This window comes from Oncorhynchus tshawytscha, linkage group LG02 (assembly GCF_018296145.1).
Source record: "Oncorhynchus tshawytscha isolate Ot180627B linkage group LG02, Otsh_v2.0, whole genome shotgun sequence".
NCBI classification, from domain to species: domain Eukaryota; kingdom Metazoa; phylum Chordata; class Actinopteri; order Salmoniformes; family Salmonidae; genus Oncorhynchus; species Oncorhynchus tshawytscha.
This window is the reverse complement of record NC_056430.1, coordinates 56,974,161-56,986,438: the sequence shown is the minus strand read 5'-3', so window position 1 is coordinate 56,986,438 and position 12,278 is coordinate 56,974,161. Positions and strand designations below refer to the sequence as shown.

At 41.4% G+C, this 12,278-nt stretch overlaps 1 protein-coding gene across 1 annotated transcript; it reads right to left on the bottom strand.

Annotated features, from left to right (window-relative positions):
- Positions 1-833: 833 nt before the first annotated feature.
- Positions 834-11,584, bottom strand: LOC112266691 (14-3-3 protein beta/alpha-1). The gene is made up of 6 exons (XM_024444384.2): positions 11,428-11,584; positions 5,435-5,735; positions 4,977-5,100; positions 4,375-4,538; positions 2,737-2,832; positions 834-2,594 (listed from the first exon to the last, which is right to left on the bottom strand). The coding sequence occupies exons 2-6, from the start codon at positions 5,726-5,728 to the stop codon at positions 2,538-2,540; spliced, it is 735 nt and encodes a 244-aa protein (XP_024300152.1). The 5' UTR covers positions 5,729-5,735; positions 11,428-11,584; the 3' UTR covers positions 834-2,537.
- Between the last annotated feature and the right edge of the window lie 694 nt (positions 11,585-12,278).

Below are 12,278 nucleotides of genomic sequence, written 5' to 3'. Positions count from 1 at the left end.
TACGCACTACGCGCTTCAGCACTCGGCCTACCACTTTGCAGCTGAGCCATTGATGCTCCTAGACGTTTCCACTTCACAATAACCAGCACTTACAGTTGACCAGGGCAGCTCTAGAACGGCAGAAATTTGACGAACTGACCTGTTGGAAAGGTGGCATCCTATGACGGTGCTACGTTAGAAGTCACTGAGCTCTTCAGTAAGGCCATTCTACTGCCAATGTTTGTCTATGGAGATTGCATGACTGTGGTTGATTTTATACACCTGTCACCAAAGGGTGTGGCTAAGATAGCCAAAACCACTCATTTCAAGGGGTGTTCAAATACTTTTGTATATATAGTGTAATGCCCTGATGCTTCATTTCAATTTTTATGTTGTGTGTAATAGTATATTTAAGCAATAATGCCCGAGGAGGTGTGACCGTGGTATTTCGCCCAGATGCCACAAACCCCTGAGGTGCCTTATTGCTATTATAAACTGGTTACCAACCTATTTAGAGAAGTAAAAATAAATGTTTTGTCATACCAGTGGTATACAGTCTGATATACCACAGCTTTCACCCAATCAGCATCCAAGACCCAAACTACCCGGTTTAAAATATTCAAGAGCCCTTAGTAGACAAATAAATAAAAATAGGACACCTGGGGAAAAGATTAAGCCTTCTTTCTGAGGTGGATGCATTTTTTCTGTCAAATAAGTAGCCAATGTTTTAATTGAAATAACATTAAATAACATTTTAATTGGACATTAAATTTGAGGATTTTCAACTGGTGTTTTAGGCAGGAACTCCATCAGACACAAACCAGTGGGTGTAAAAACAAAACAAGAACATTTGGAACTGATAAAACTTTTATTTCACTTTAAATGGTCTTTTACATTTCCTGATAACATGTAAGGTGAAACTAGAACTGTTTTAAAAGACATACACAAATGTTGTTTTACGTCAATAACCAGTTTTTTTGTTTGTTTGTATTTTTTTTAATGCTAGTCTAAAATGTCACAACCACGTGCGCACTAAGCAATAAAACCGTCACAGAAGCAAACTTTAGGCAGAATACCGGTCAGTAAAAATAAAGCAATTGGAGATACCAGATATACAGACAGGCTCGGTTCCACATTCACTACTGCATTTCTTTTTTATATATATATCAAGCGTAGAATAACTGCCATTTGCTCAGCTAAAAGGGGAGATTTTTCTTCAGTGCATGAAACATTGTCTTCAGCAAGACCGACTGAGACAGATCAATTCGACACCTAAGTGGAATGTTATGGTGATGACAAGGTATTGTGACACCGAGTGAATTCAGCTACCTCTTTAAGGGTCCTTGCACTACTCCAGAATCTAACCCGTCCACTGACCGCATTCCACTATAATATGGTCTCCTCTGGAGATACACAAAACAAAAGCATCAATGCCATCTCTGACTATGATAGACAACCTCCGTACACAACTTACATTAGGGGACTTGCTTACACTCGTGGGCAAAAGCATACATTCGCTTAGATATCATTTCATGAAGGAAACTGGTCAGTTTTGTACTGTCAGCATAAGGCTATCAAGATAGGCTTGAATAACCAAGACGTCAAAGTTCAACGCAAACGGCTTTAAGGTGTTTCTTTGCAAGCAGGTTAACATTACATTTAAGATTTATATTTACCGCAAACGTTTACAATTTACAGTTGAGCCAAAGAGTGAGTCATTATTACACAAAGCAAAAAGTAACATTTAAGAACAAACCAGGATCATTGTACTGATTTCAAACAGCACCTTGATGACAGCTGTTCAGGAGAATGGTCCAGGTTTGTTCAAGAAAGGTATATTGTCTTAATGTTAGGTTCTGATGGAATGTTATATTTTTTCTTGTTTTTAACTGGACAGATGTGGAATGGCAAAACCTACAGTAGGGTCCCTTTTATTCATTTTAATTCCATATGCAAAATAAACAAACAATACACAGCAATACGCATGTTAGTCAGTGTCACAATAGAGCCCGTTATACCATTCTGTATGAGGTCACAGCAGAATTGCACTGCTACTCAAACCATACAGTCCTGAATTTTATCATCCAGAATGTGATTATGTGGAGAATAACTAAGCATCACAGTGTTTGTTGAAAATAAAACCGACAGTTTAATACATTTTCTGAGTCAAACCAGCAAATCGCAAGTACACTAGGAAAGCAAAAAAATGGATACTATAAATGCATAAACTTGCTAGGTGAAAGAACACATATTTTTTTAAATGTTTGGAGGGAATCAAAAGGAAGGGAGATGGAGGAGAGAATGGCCATGCCACTCAACTGGGCAATTTTATAATTTCTTTCTCTCCTCACAAAACAAGACTCGGCTTGTTAACAACTGAGTGTTACCCTGTTGCCTTGGAGCATATCGGAGAAAGGGCACAACTGGTAGGTCAGGTACAATTCATGCTGCTCGTCATACAGAAAGGAAGAGGCTGGATGGAGCGGGAATGTACGGGCTGTATATGTGTAAGAGAAGAGAGAAGGGTGTGGGTGGATTAACAGTGATGTGCAATGCCTTTAGTTCTCCCCTTCGCCGGCATCCCCCTCATCACCCTGGTTTTCTGATGTCCACAGCTGCAGAGGGGGAGAAAAACAAATCCAACCATTGAGTTCATTGGATTCGGACACTTGAGGTTTTCAGTTCCAAGAGTATCAAACTATTATGCATTTGAATGGCATTACATCGACATGGCGTGTATTGGCAGTAAGCACTTACAGTGAGGTTGTCCCTTAGTAGCTGCATGATCAGGGTGCTGTCTTTGTAAGAGTCCTCGTTCAAGGTGTCAAGCTCGGCGATTGCTTCGTCGAAAGCCTAGAGGGTAAACAGGCGTATGGAAGGGGGTAAAAAAATATATCCTGAAAGACCCAGAATACAAAAACCTACAATGCCTCAAACATATTTTAAATGTATTACCCCTAAAAAGGGCTTACCAACTAACAAATCTTGGCATACCAGATGACAAAGCACCATCCATTAAAGTCTATTTTTGATTCAATATCTGGCAAATGCCAACAGCACGAGCACCGGTGTTAAAGAGCATGTTTCTGTCACATAACACTACATGACCAAAAGTATGTGGATACCTGGTCATCGAACATCTCATTTCAAAATCATTGGCATTAATATGGAGTTTGCCCCCCCCTTGCTGCTAAAACCGCCTCCACTCTTCTAGGAAGGCTTTCCACTAGATGTTGAAACATCGCTGAGCATTAGTGAGGTCGGGCACTGATGTTGGGCAATTAGGCCGGGCTCAAGGGGTTCGGTGAGGTTGAGGTCAGGGCTCTGTGCAGGCCAGTCAAGTTCTTCAACACAGATCTCAACAAACCATTTCTGTATGGACCTCGATTTGTTCACGGGGGCATTATGCTGAAACAAGGAAAGGGCCTTCCCCAAACTGTTGCCACAACATTGGAAGCACAGAATCATCTAGAATGTCAGTGTATGCTGTAGCATTAAGATTTTCCTTCACTGGAACTAAGGGGCTTAGCCCGAACCATGAAAAACAACCCCAGACCATTAGTCCACCTCCACCAAACTTCACAGTTGGCACTATTCATTTGGGAAGGTAGCGTTTTCCTGGCAGCCGCCAACGCAGTCTGTCAGACTGCCAGATGGTGACGTGTGATTCCTCACTGCAGAGAACACGTTTTCACTGCTCCATAGTCCAATGGTGTCGAGTTTTTACACCACTCCAGCCAACGCTTGGCATTGCGCATGGTGATCTTAGGCTTGTGTGTGGCTGCTCAGCCATGGAAACCCATTTCATGAAGCTTCTGGCGAACAGTTATTTTCCTGATGTTGCTTCCAGAGGCAGTTTGGAACTCAGTAGTGAGTGTTGCAACCGAGGACAGACAATTTTTTTACCCTCTACGCGCTTCAGCGGTCCCATTCTGTGTGCTTCTTTGTCCTACCACTTCGCGGCTGAGCCACTGTTGCTCCTAGAAGTTTCCACTTCACAATAACAGCACTTGCAGTTGACCGGGGCAGCTCTAGAAGGGCAGAAATTTGACAAACTGACTTGTTGGAAAGGTTGCATCCTATGACGGTGCCACGTTGAAAGATACTAAGCTCTTCAGTAAGGCCATTCTACTGCCAATGTTTGTCTATGGGGATTGCATGGCTGTATGCTCAATTTTATACATCTGTCAGCAACTGGTGTGGATGAAATAGCGGAATCCACTCATTTGAAGGGGTGTCCACATACTTTTGTATCTATAGTGTAACTGAGCAGGAGGGGCGTGTTTGTGCTCTGTATTGATTCGGTTAGACCAGACTCATGCTGATCACACAGGCGCTGCTGTGTGATGGAGGAACGTGTGTTTTTGCGAGAGACAGTGTATAGCGGTGCCCCACCGCCTTCGCCAAACTGCAGGCCTGCTCGGGGGAGTTGAGGATCTCATAGTAGAAGACAGAAAAGTTGAGAGCGAGCCCCAGCCTGATGGGGTGTGTCGGCTGCATGTCCTTCTTGCTGATGTCAAAGGCCTCCTGGTAGGCCTGCTGGGAGTTCTCCACTGTGGCTGTGACAGAGAGGGAGAAGAGGTCCAATTAATTAACGGCATCATGCTTTTGTTGAAGTGAATTCATGTTTCATTTCACAGCCCATCTCCTGTTTAATGGATACTGATTAAACATTGTCTAGATCTTATGGGGCGGCACACAGCCTTGTGGTTAGAGCGTTGAGCCAGTAAACGAAAGGTTGTTAGATCGAATCCCCGAGCTGACAAGGTAAAAATCTGTCGTTCTGTCCCTGAACAAGAGACACCCACCGTAATTGTAAATATGAATTTGTTCTCAAATGACTTGCTTAGTTGAATAAAATAAATAAATGTACTATGAGGACATCAAATTGGAGGTTTTGCTTATTTCCATGAAAATCAGAGGTTGAAGAAAAGTGGCTGATTAACAAATATGGGTGACTCAGAAGCTTCCCCATTGAACAGAGATGATCAACTTACTCTTCTTTGATTCTCCAGACGCCACCTCAGACAGATATCTGTAGTAGTCCCCTTTCATTTTAAGGTAGAACACCTTGCTTTCTGCCTGAGTCGCATTGGCGATGAGGTAATTGTCGAGGAGTGCCTAAAACAGAAAAAAGGAGGGGTTGGTTGGGTGTCAGTCAACTCAAGTCCGCCCTTTCAACACACAGGACCAAACAAAAGATTAACCCAAAATATATTATGCTTTGTAACAAGTCTTTGGCGTCAAATCAATTCCAGCTCACAATCAGAATGCCTAATGAAAAATGCCTGTTGAGTATAGGGCATTCCCAAATTGCCTGAACTCTAAATGAACCAGACTATAAATAAATTGAAATAAAGCCCCAGTGTTACACCCATACCCATAACATCAAGGGACCCTTAATTTAAGAGCGAGGGGGGCCCATATGGAGTAGCAAGCGGCCGCGCTCTCTCACCAGCACGTCCTTGCAGATGTCCTGCAGCTCGGCCTCAATCTTCTCGCGGTACTCGCGTGCCATCTGCTGCTTCTTCTCGTTGCCCTCGGTCTTCTGCTCGATGCTGGAGATGACGCGCCAGGAGGAGCGGCGCGCCCCCACCACGTTCTTGTAGGCCACCGACAGCAGGTTGCGCTCCTCGTTGGAGAGCTCGCCGCCCTGCTCCGTCACCGCCTTCATGGCCGCCGCCATGTCGTCATAGCGCTCGGCCTGCTCGGCCAGCTTAGCCTTCTGTACCAGGTCGTTCTTGTCCATGTCGAGGCTGCGAAAGGGCACAGAGTTGTGGTCATAGTCACAAGCAAGCAACATTGAGAAGCAAGCAAGCATTGAAAATTGAGAAAACACTGGGGTCATCGTCAATTCGGTCAATTGACAATGAAATAAACTTGAGTAAACTTGCCTTTCAATGCTTTTTAATTTCAGTTTACTTCCCGATTGAATTAAAATTAAATTGACATCAACCCCGGAACTCTCTGGACATGCTATCGGGTTGTCTATATATCAGACATGAGGCCCGCCCTTAACAGAGTATGTACTAATATTTGGCCTAATTACTGATTATTCAACATGAAAAACACTCAGGAGTTACTCCCAAAGTTATTTCCTTAGGAGCCATACTTGTGAACTTTGTTTAAACCATTGGTCTAAAATGGCTAGCTGCTAGCTTTTCTCATAGGCGAACCTGGCCAAACTAACCAGCTGAGTAGATAATTATATCCGGTAACAAAATAACAACCTATCAGAGACCTTAAACAGTAGAGCCACCATCCAATTGCATTTGTTCCATTAGGTCACCAGAGGCAGATTGTTAAACAATTCAAATACTTGATTTAATTTGTTACCTATGGTCTAAAATGTTTTAGAACACCTACTCTTAATTTTTTACTATTTTCTACACTGTAGAATAATAGGGTAGACATCAAAACGATTAAATAACATATGGAATCATGTAGTAACCTAAAAAAAAGTGTATTCGTATATTTTATATGAGATTCTTCAAAGTAGCCACCCTTTGCCTTGACCAGCTTTGCACACTTGGCATTCTCAAACCATTGTTTGGGATGAGCATGACCGCAGACTGAAGGAAAAGCAGCCAACAAGTGCTCAGCATATGTGGGAACTCCTCCTTGACAGTTGGAAAAGTATTCCAGGTGAAGCTGGTTGAGAGAATGCCAAGAGTGTGCAAAGCTGTCAAGGCAAAGGGTGGTTATTTGAAGAATCTCATGATTCCAAGTGTTATTTCATAGTTCTGATGTTTTCACTATTATTCTACAATGTAGAAAATAGTACAAATATAAGAAAAACCCTTGAATGAGTAGGTGTTCTAAAACTTTTGACCGGGAGTATACATGACCAAATTACATGTTTTTGCTCATCCATGTACTTTCACAACAAAAAAAGGCACATTATATAACACATTATATAACTTTGTATTGAGACATCGTGTGTTGTCAAATATAAGATTATTTTTAAGGAGGAAAGCCTCCACTGCTGGTCCTCGAGTGAAATAGTGTAAATGTGACGAAGTAGAGAATTCGAAATGCATATAAAACCTTGTATAATTAAGTGTACACATCTACGTAATTTCCGCTATACTCATTGTAGTGATGAACATTTCCGTACTATGCCTATCATATAGCCTGTGTTTTGATCTGAGTGACTCCAAGATGCTCCTTTCATATTATTAATTTACATATTATTAAGTGTTGCCTGCTCTTCGATTCACAATACAACCACAATTAGTGTAGGCCTAATAAATACTTGAAGTTTAGGCTACACTAAAGTTCCATATGCAATAGGTTATAGCAAGGAGGACACCATATGGTGTGAATGCGTGCAACGTTCAACCTATAGTAGGCTAGGCTATATCAACACCATTTTTGGATATGATACGCTAGCCAAGCTAAAAACACATCTGTGACAATGAAGAGAGCTCTATTGTTAGGCTATAGGCTAAGGCCAGTCAGTCAACAGCTTGTGTTGCAGGAAAGCATGATCAGATTGTGTGTCTTTTACTACACCGGCTTCATTCGTTTTTTAAGCCAGGTTTCACCTCAGTGAATTCTTGGAGTAGCTGCGCCCTCTACTGGACACTTGGTGAACCTAGCCTGACCAGCCAATTTACCAGGGCCTAAAATAAACACCCCGCTACCTGCCAAATGCAGGTAGATTTTGGCGTTGGCGGGTTAAATGTCTATTTCACCAGCCACGTTAGCGGGTGGTCAGGGCTCCACAATGCGAGTATTTCATTTCTAAAACAAACATCTACTGAAGCGAGACTTTGTCCTTGTGTTTCTTGGCTATTTACATTGTTTTGTTCACATGCTAGGTTGTTTTTCTGTGTTTGAGCTTTAACTGCTAGGGAAGAGAAGACAACGCTTCTTCTACTAGTCAGACAATCTCACAGGCACAAACATGACTTGAGTCGCACTACAACGGTAACCTCACCCATTTATTGTCTAGTCTGTGATATTTTGGTTAAAGAACACATCACAAAAAATGAAAAACAATAACCCACATTGCTTCTTGTTAATAATACATTTGTTTTAGAAACATTACAAAGCATGCTCATCTGTTCATTTGTGTTTTCTTGGTGAAATGTGTGAAAAAACATGTTGGCTAGTTAAAAAATCTGAGAGGCTGGTAGATTTTTAAAAATCTACCTGTCACAGTTGCTGGTGTACCAAAACGTAAATGTTATGCCCTGCCATTTACACGTGACAGTGACGGCTAGATTATTATTATAAAAACGTTGTAGGCATAACCCACTCGTAGGCAAGTATACACATCCATGCAGTCTCATATGCTAAGACATTATTAGGCCCTAGCAGTGTGTTTGTGAAAAAGGCTGACGAAATCGTAAATGTATCTTGCAGATGCTAAACTCTTTCAACTGTCGATCAAGTCCCATTGGGGCTCTAGGCAGTTTTAGGCCATAATCTGAAGACCATCTTTAAACAAGGGTTTTCCAAACTCAGTCCCCGTGTGCACATGTAGGTTTTTGCCCCAGCACTACACAACTGATTAAAATAACCAACTCATCATTAAGCTGTGATTATTTGAATCAGCGGTGTAGTGCTAGAACAAAAACCTACATGTGTCCCCAAGGAGGAATTTGGGAAACCCTGTAACAAATAAGCATTATAGGAAATTAACCTTATCACTTCATTTAAATTTGAGGTGAAACACAGCTCTAGACTTACACCTAGAGCAAGGAATGTTTCTAATGCCCTAGACACCAATAGAAAATAACATGAAATGGTCCCAGTACTCAGTGACAACGCCGCAGGGGATCTTAGCTAGAGGTCGACTGATTTCAAGAGGTCGGACGATTTCAAGTTCACAACAATTGGAAATCTGTGTTTTTGGACACACCGATTTGGCCGTTTTTTTTGGTTCACCTTTATTTAACTAGGCAAGTCAGTTAAGAACACATTCTTATTTTCAATGACGGCCAAGGAACAGTGGGTTAACTGCCTCGTTCAGGGGCAGAACGACATATTTTTACCGTGTCAGCTCGGGGGATTCAATCTTGCAACCTTACAGTTAACTAGTCCAACGCTCTAACCACCTGATTACATTGCACTCCACGAGGAGCCTGCCTGTTACGCGAATGCAGTAGAAGCCAAAGTAAGTTGCTAGCTAGCATTAAACTGATCTTATAAAAAACAATCAATCATAATCACTAGTTAACTACACATGGTTGTTGATATTACTAGTTTATCTAGCGTGTCCTGCGTTGCACATAATCGATGCGGTGCGTATCGTTGCTCCAATGTGTACCTAACCATAAACATCAATGCCTTTCTTAAAATCAATACACAGAAGTACATATTTTTAAACCTGCATATTTAGCTAAAAGAAATCCAGGTTAGCAGACAATATTAACCAGGTGAAATTGTGTCACTTCTCTTGCGTTCATTGCACGCAGAGTCAGTGTATATGCAACAGTTTGGGCCACCTAATTTGCCAGAATTTTACGTAATTATGACATAACATTGAAGGTGGTGCAATGTAACAGGAACATTTAGACTTATGGATGCCACCCGTTAGATAAAATACGGAACGGCTTCAGTGTTTTCGAGATGATAGTTAACAGATTTTACCATGTTAATGACCTAAGGCTCATATTTCTGTGTGAGCAGTCTGACTGAGCGGTGGTAGGCAGCAGCAGGTTCGTAAGCATTCATTCAAACAGCACTTTCGTGCGTTTTGCCAGCAGCCCTTTGCTGTGCTTCAAGCATTGCGCTGTTTATGACTTCAAGCCTATCAACTCCCGAGATGAGGCTGGTGTAACCGATGTGAAATGGCTAGCTAGTTAGCGGGGTGCGCGCTAATAGTGTTTCAAACGTCACTTGCTCTGAGACTTGGAGTAGTTATTCCCCTTGCTCAGCATGGGTAACGCTGCTTCGCGGGTGGCTGTTGTCGTTGTGTCCTGGTTCAGCCCAGGTAGGGGCGAGGAGAGGGGCGGAAGCTATACTGTTACACTGGCAATACTAAAGTGTCTATAAGAACATCCAATAGTCAAAGGTTAATGAAATACAAATGGTATAGAGAGAAATAGTCCTATAAATACTATAACTACAACCTAAAACTTCTTACATGGGAATATTGAATACTCATGTTAAAAGGAACCACCAGCTTTCATATGTTCTCATGTTCTGAGCAAGGAACTTAAACGTTAGCTTTCTTACATGGCACATATTGCACTTTTACTTTCCTCTCCAACACTTTGTTTTTGCATTATTTAAACCAAATTGAACATGTTTCATTATTTATTTGAGGCTAAATTGATTTTATTGATGTATTATATTATGTTAAAATAAGTGTTCATTCAGTATTGTTGTAATTGTCATTATTACAAATAAATAAATAGTCCGATTAATCGGCATCAGCTTTTTTTGGTCCTCCAATAATTGGTATTGGTATCTGCGTTGAAAAATCATAACCGGTCGACCTATAATCTTAGCTATATTGTTTTACCCATATAATTAATAGGAACTATTGTTTAACCAATATATTATTATGGCCATGTTAACTACACGCTTATTATGGCCGCTAAGTCAATTTTGACTCTGTAAATAAACTAACGCAGGTGACAAATCAATGCCTGGAATACTATGACAGTACGGTATCCTAAAATACCAAGGCCAAACGTCTTAATTGCCACTGTATTAGTTATCGCTATAAAACCGATAACATGACAACCTGCTATTCTTTAATCACGGATTTAGCAATGGAACGTCCATTGCGGAAATACTGCAGCACTGCCCTATAAGATCCGTAGGCAACCTCATTGCTATAAGGCGCTAGCTAGCGTGCTATATTCCTGTCCATTGAAGATGTTGGTAGTTGGCTAGCTACGCCCTCTGTCGCATTCCCTTGCGGAATTTTAAGATGGGAGTGATACCGTTAGCAAACCAAGTAACGTTAGCTAGCGTAATTGAATGCTACCAATGAGTTGGATTTACTAAATGCCATTTTTATTCGTTATAAGCACCAGTTTTATTTTATTGTTCACTAATCGCAAAGGCCTGTGTATTGCAGTCCAGTCACTTGTAAAATTCGTTGGAGATAGCGTCAAGTTAGCATTAGCTTGCTAGCGCTGGTAAGATATCTTGATTTCACGACGACCAGGATGGGAACGTTAGCCTGGCAAAATGTGTTTTTCAGTCTCTATACACATTTCATTATGGAATTATTTTTGATTCATATATTCCATGGCAGATCTCCCCTATTGGCTTACAATAATCTAAATCCTAGCTAGTTTGTGAGCTCTAGTTCGCCATTCAATCACACGTCTCGGCCTAAGTCATTGTACCCAGCCCCAAACCACAATAGGCACCTTCCGCCATAGATAGCGATTTGAGCCATTGTTGGGTCATTATGGTGCCAAAATGCTCTACCTTAACCATGGAATAATACTAGAATCGACTTTATGCAAGTAAACTCACATTTAGAATGTATTTTGAATCTTGCTTTTTTTCTCTGAACGATGGGAGTATCAAGCTGTCCTCGGTTCGCTGCTCGGGATATTCAGGGCAGTACCACTTCCGCCTGCGCTGACACTTCCACTTCCGCTTCCTCTAAACCCCACCCTCCCCCGCCAGTATCTATGGTAACAGCACTCCGGGGTTTTCAGAGCGTTGTACAGGGTCGTTAACGTCATAAAGACTACGGGAACCACCATAGAATGACGTAAGTGGTCACCATAGTTACTGCAGAGAAGAGGGCGAAGCAAAACATGTTTTTTTTTTACAATTAACCTTTGTTTAACTAGGCAAGTCAGTTAAGAACAAATTCTTATTTACAATGACGGCCTACACAAGAGGGATAACTGGGCCCAAAATCGTTTGTTTTTTTTGGCTCACCAAGCGAGGAGTTTTTGTTTGGAGGTCAATAGGAGTGTCAAATTTTGCAATAAAAAAATGTCTTATTTGCTACGTGTGGCATACTTGATATAAAGTTTCGTAACGATTAAGGTAGCTACGAGGCAACTGAGAAAAAAACACTTTGTATCAGACTTGTGCCTGATACAAGTCACTTACCACGAACAGTCATAAACCCCGCCTATTTCTACAATCTCCCTTCTAAAATATGATTTTAAACCTAACACGAACCTTAACATACACTGCTAACCTTATGCCTAACTTTTAAATTAAAAACACAAAACCACGTTGTTGTCATTAATTTTTCGATAGCCAATTTTGACTTTGTGGCTGTGATAACTAGGAAACCGTTGTGCCTGTTGTCCACACAGAATATTGGCTATGATGGTCCCACCTGATCTTGCCTCCTCCCGAAT

Bases quoted from the DNA above. Each gene is read 5' to 3' on its own strand.
- LOC112266691 (XM_024444384.2), bottom strand. From the start codon at position 5,728: ATGGACAAGAACGACCTGGTACAGAAGGCTAAGCTGGCCGAGCAGGCC. The intron at 5,101-5,434 runs GTGAGAGAGCGC...TTTCTGTTTTAG, and splicing joins ACATCTGCAAGGACGTGCTG to GCACTCCTCGACAATTACCT. The intron at 2,833-4,374 runs GTGGGGCACCGC...TTTACCCTCTAG, and splicing joins CCTGCAGTTTGGCGAAGGCG to GCTTTCGACGAAGCAATCGC.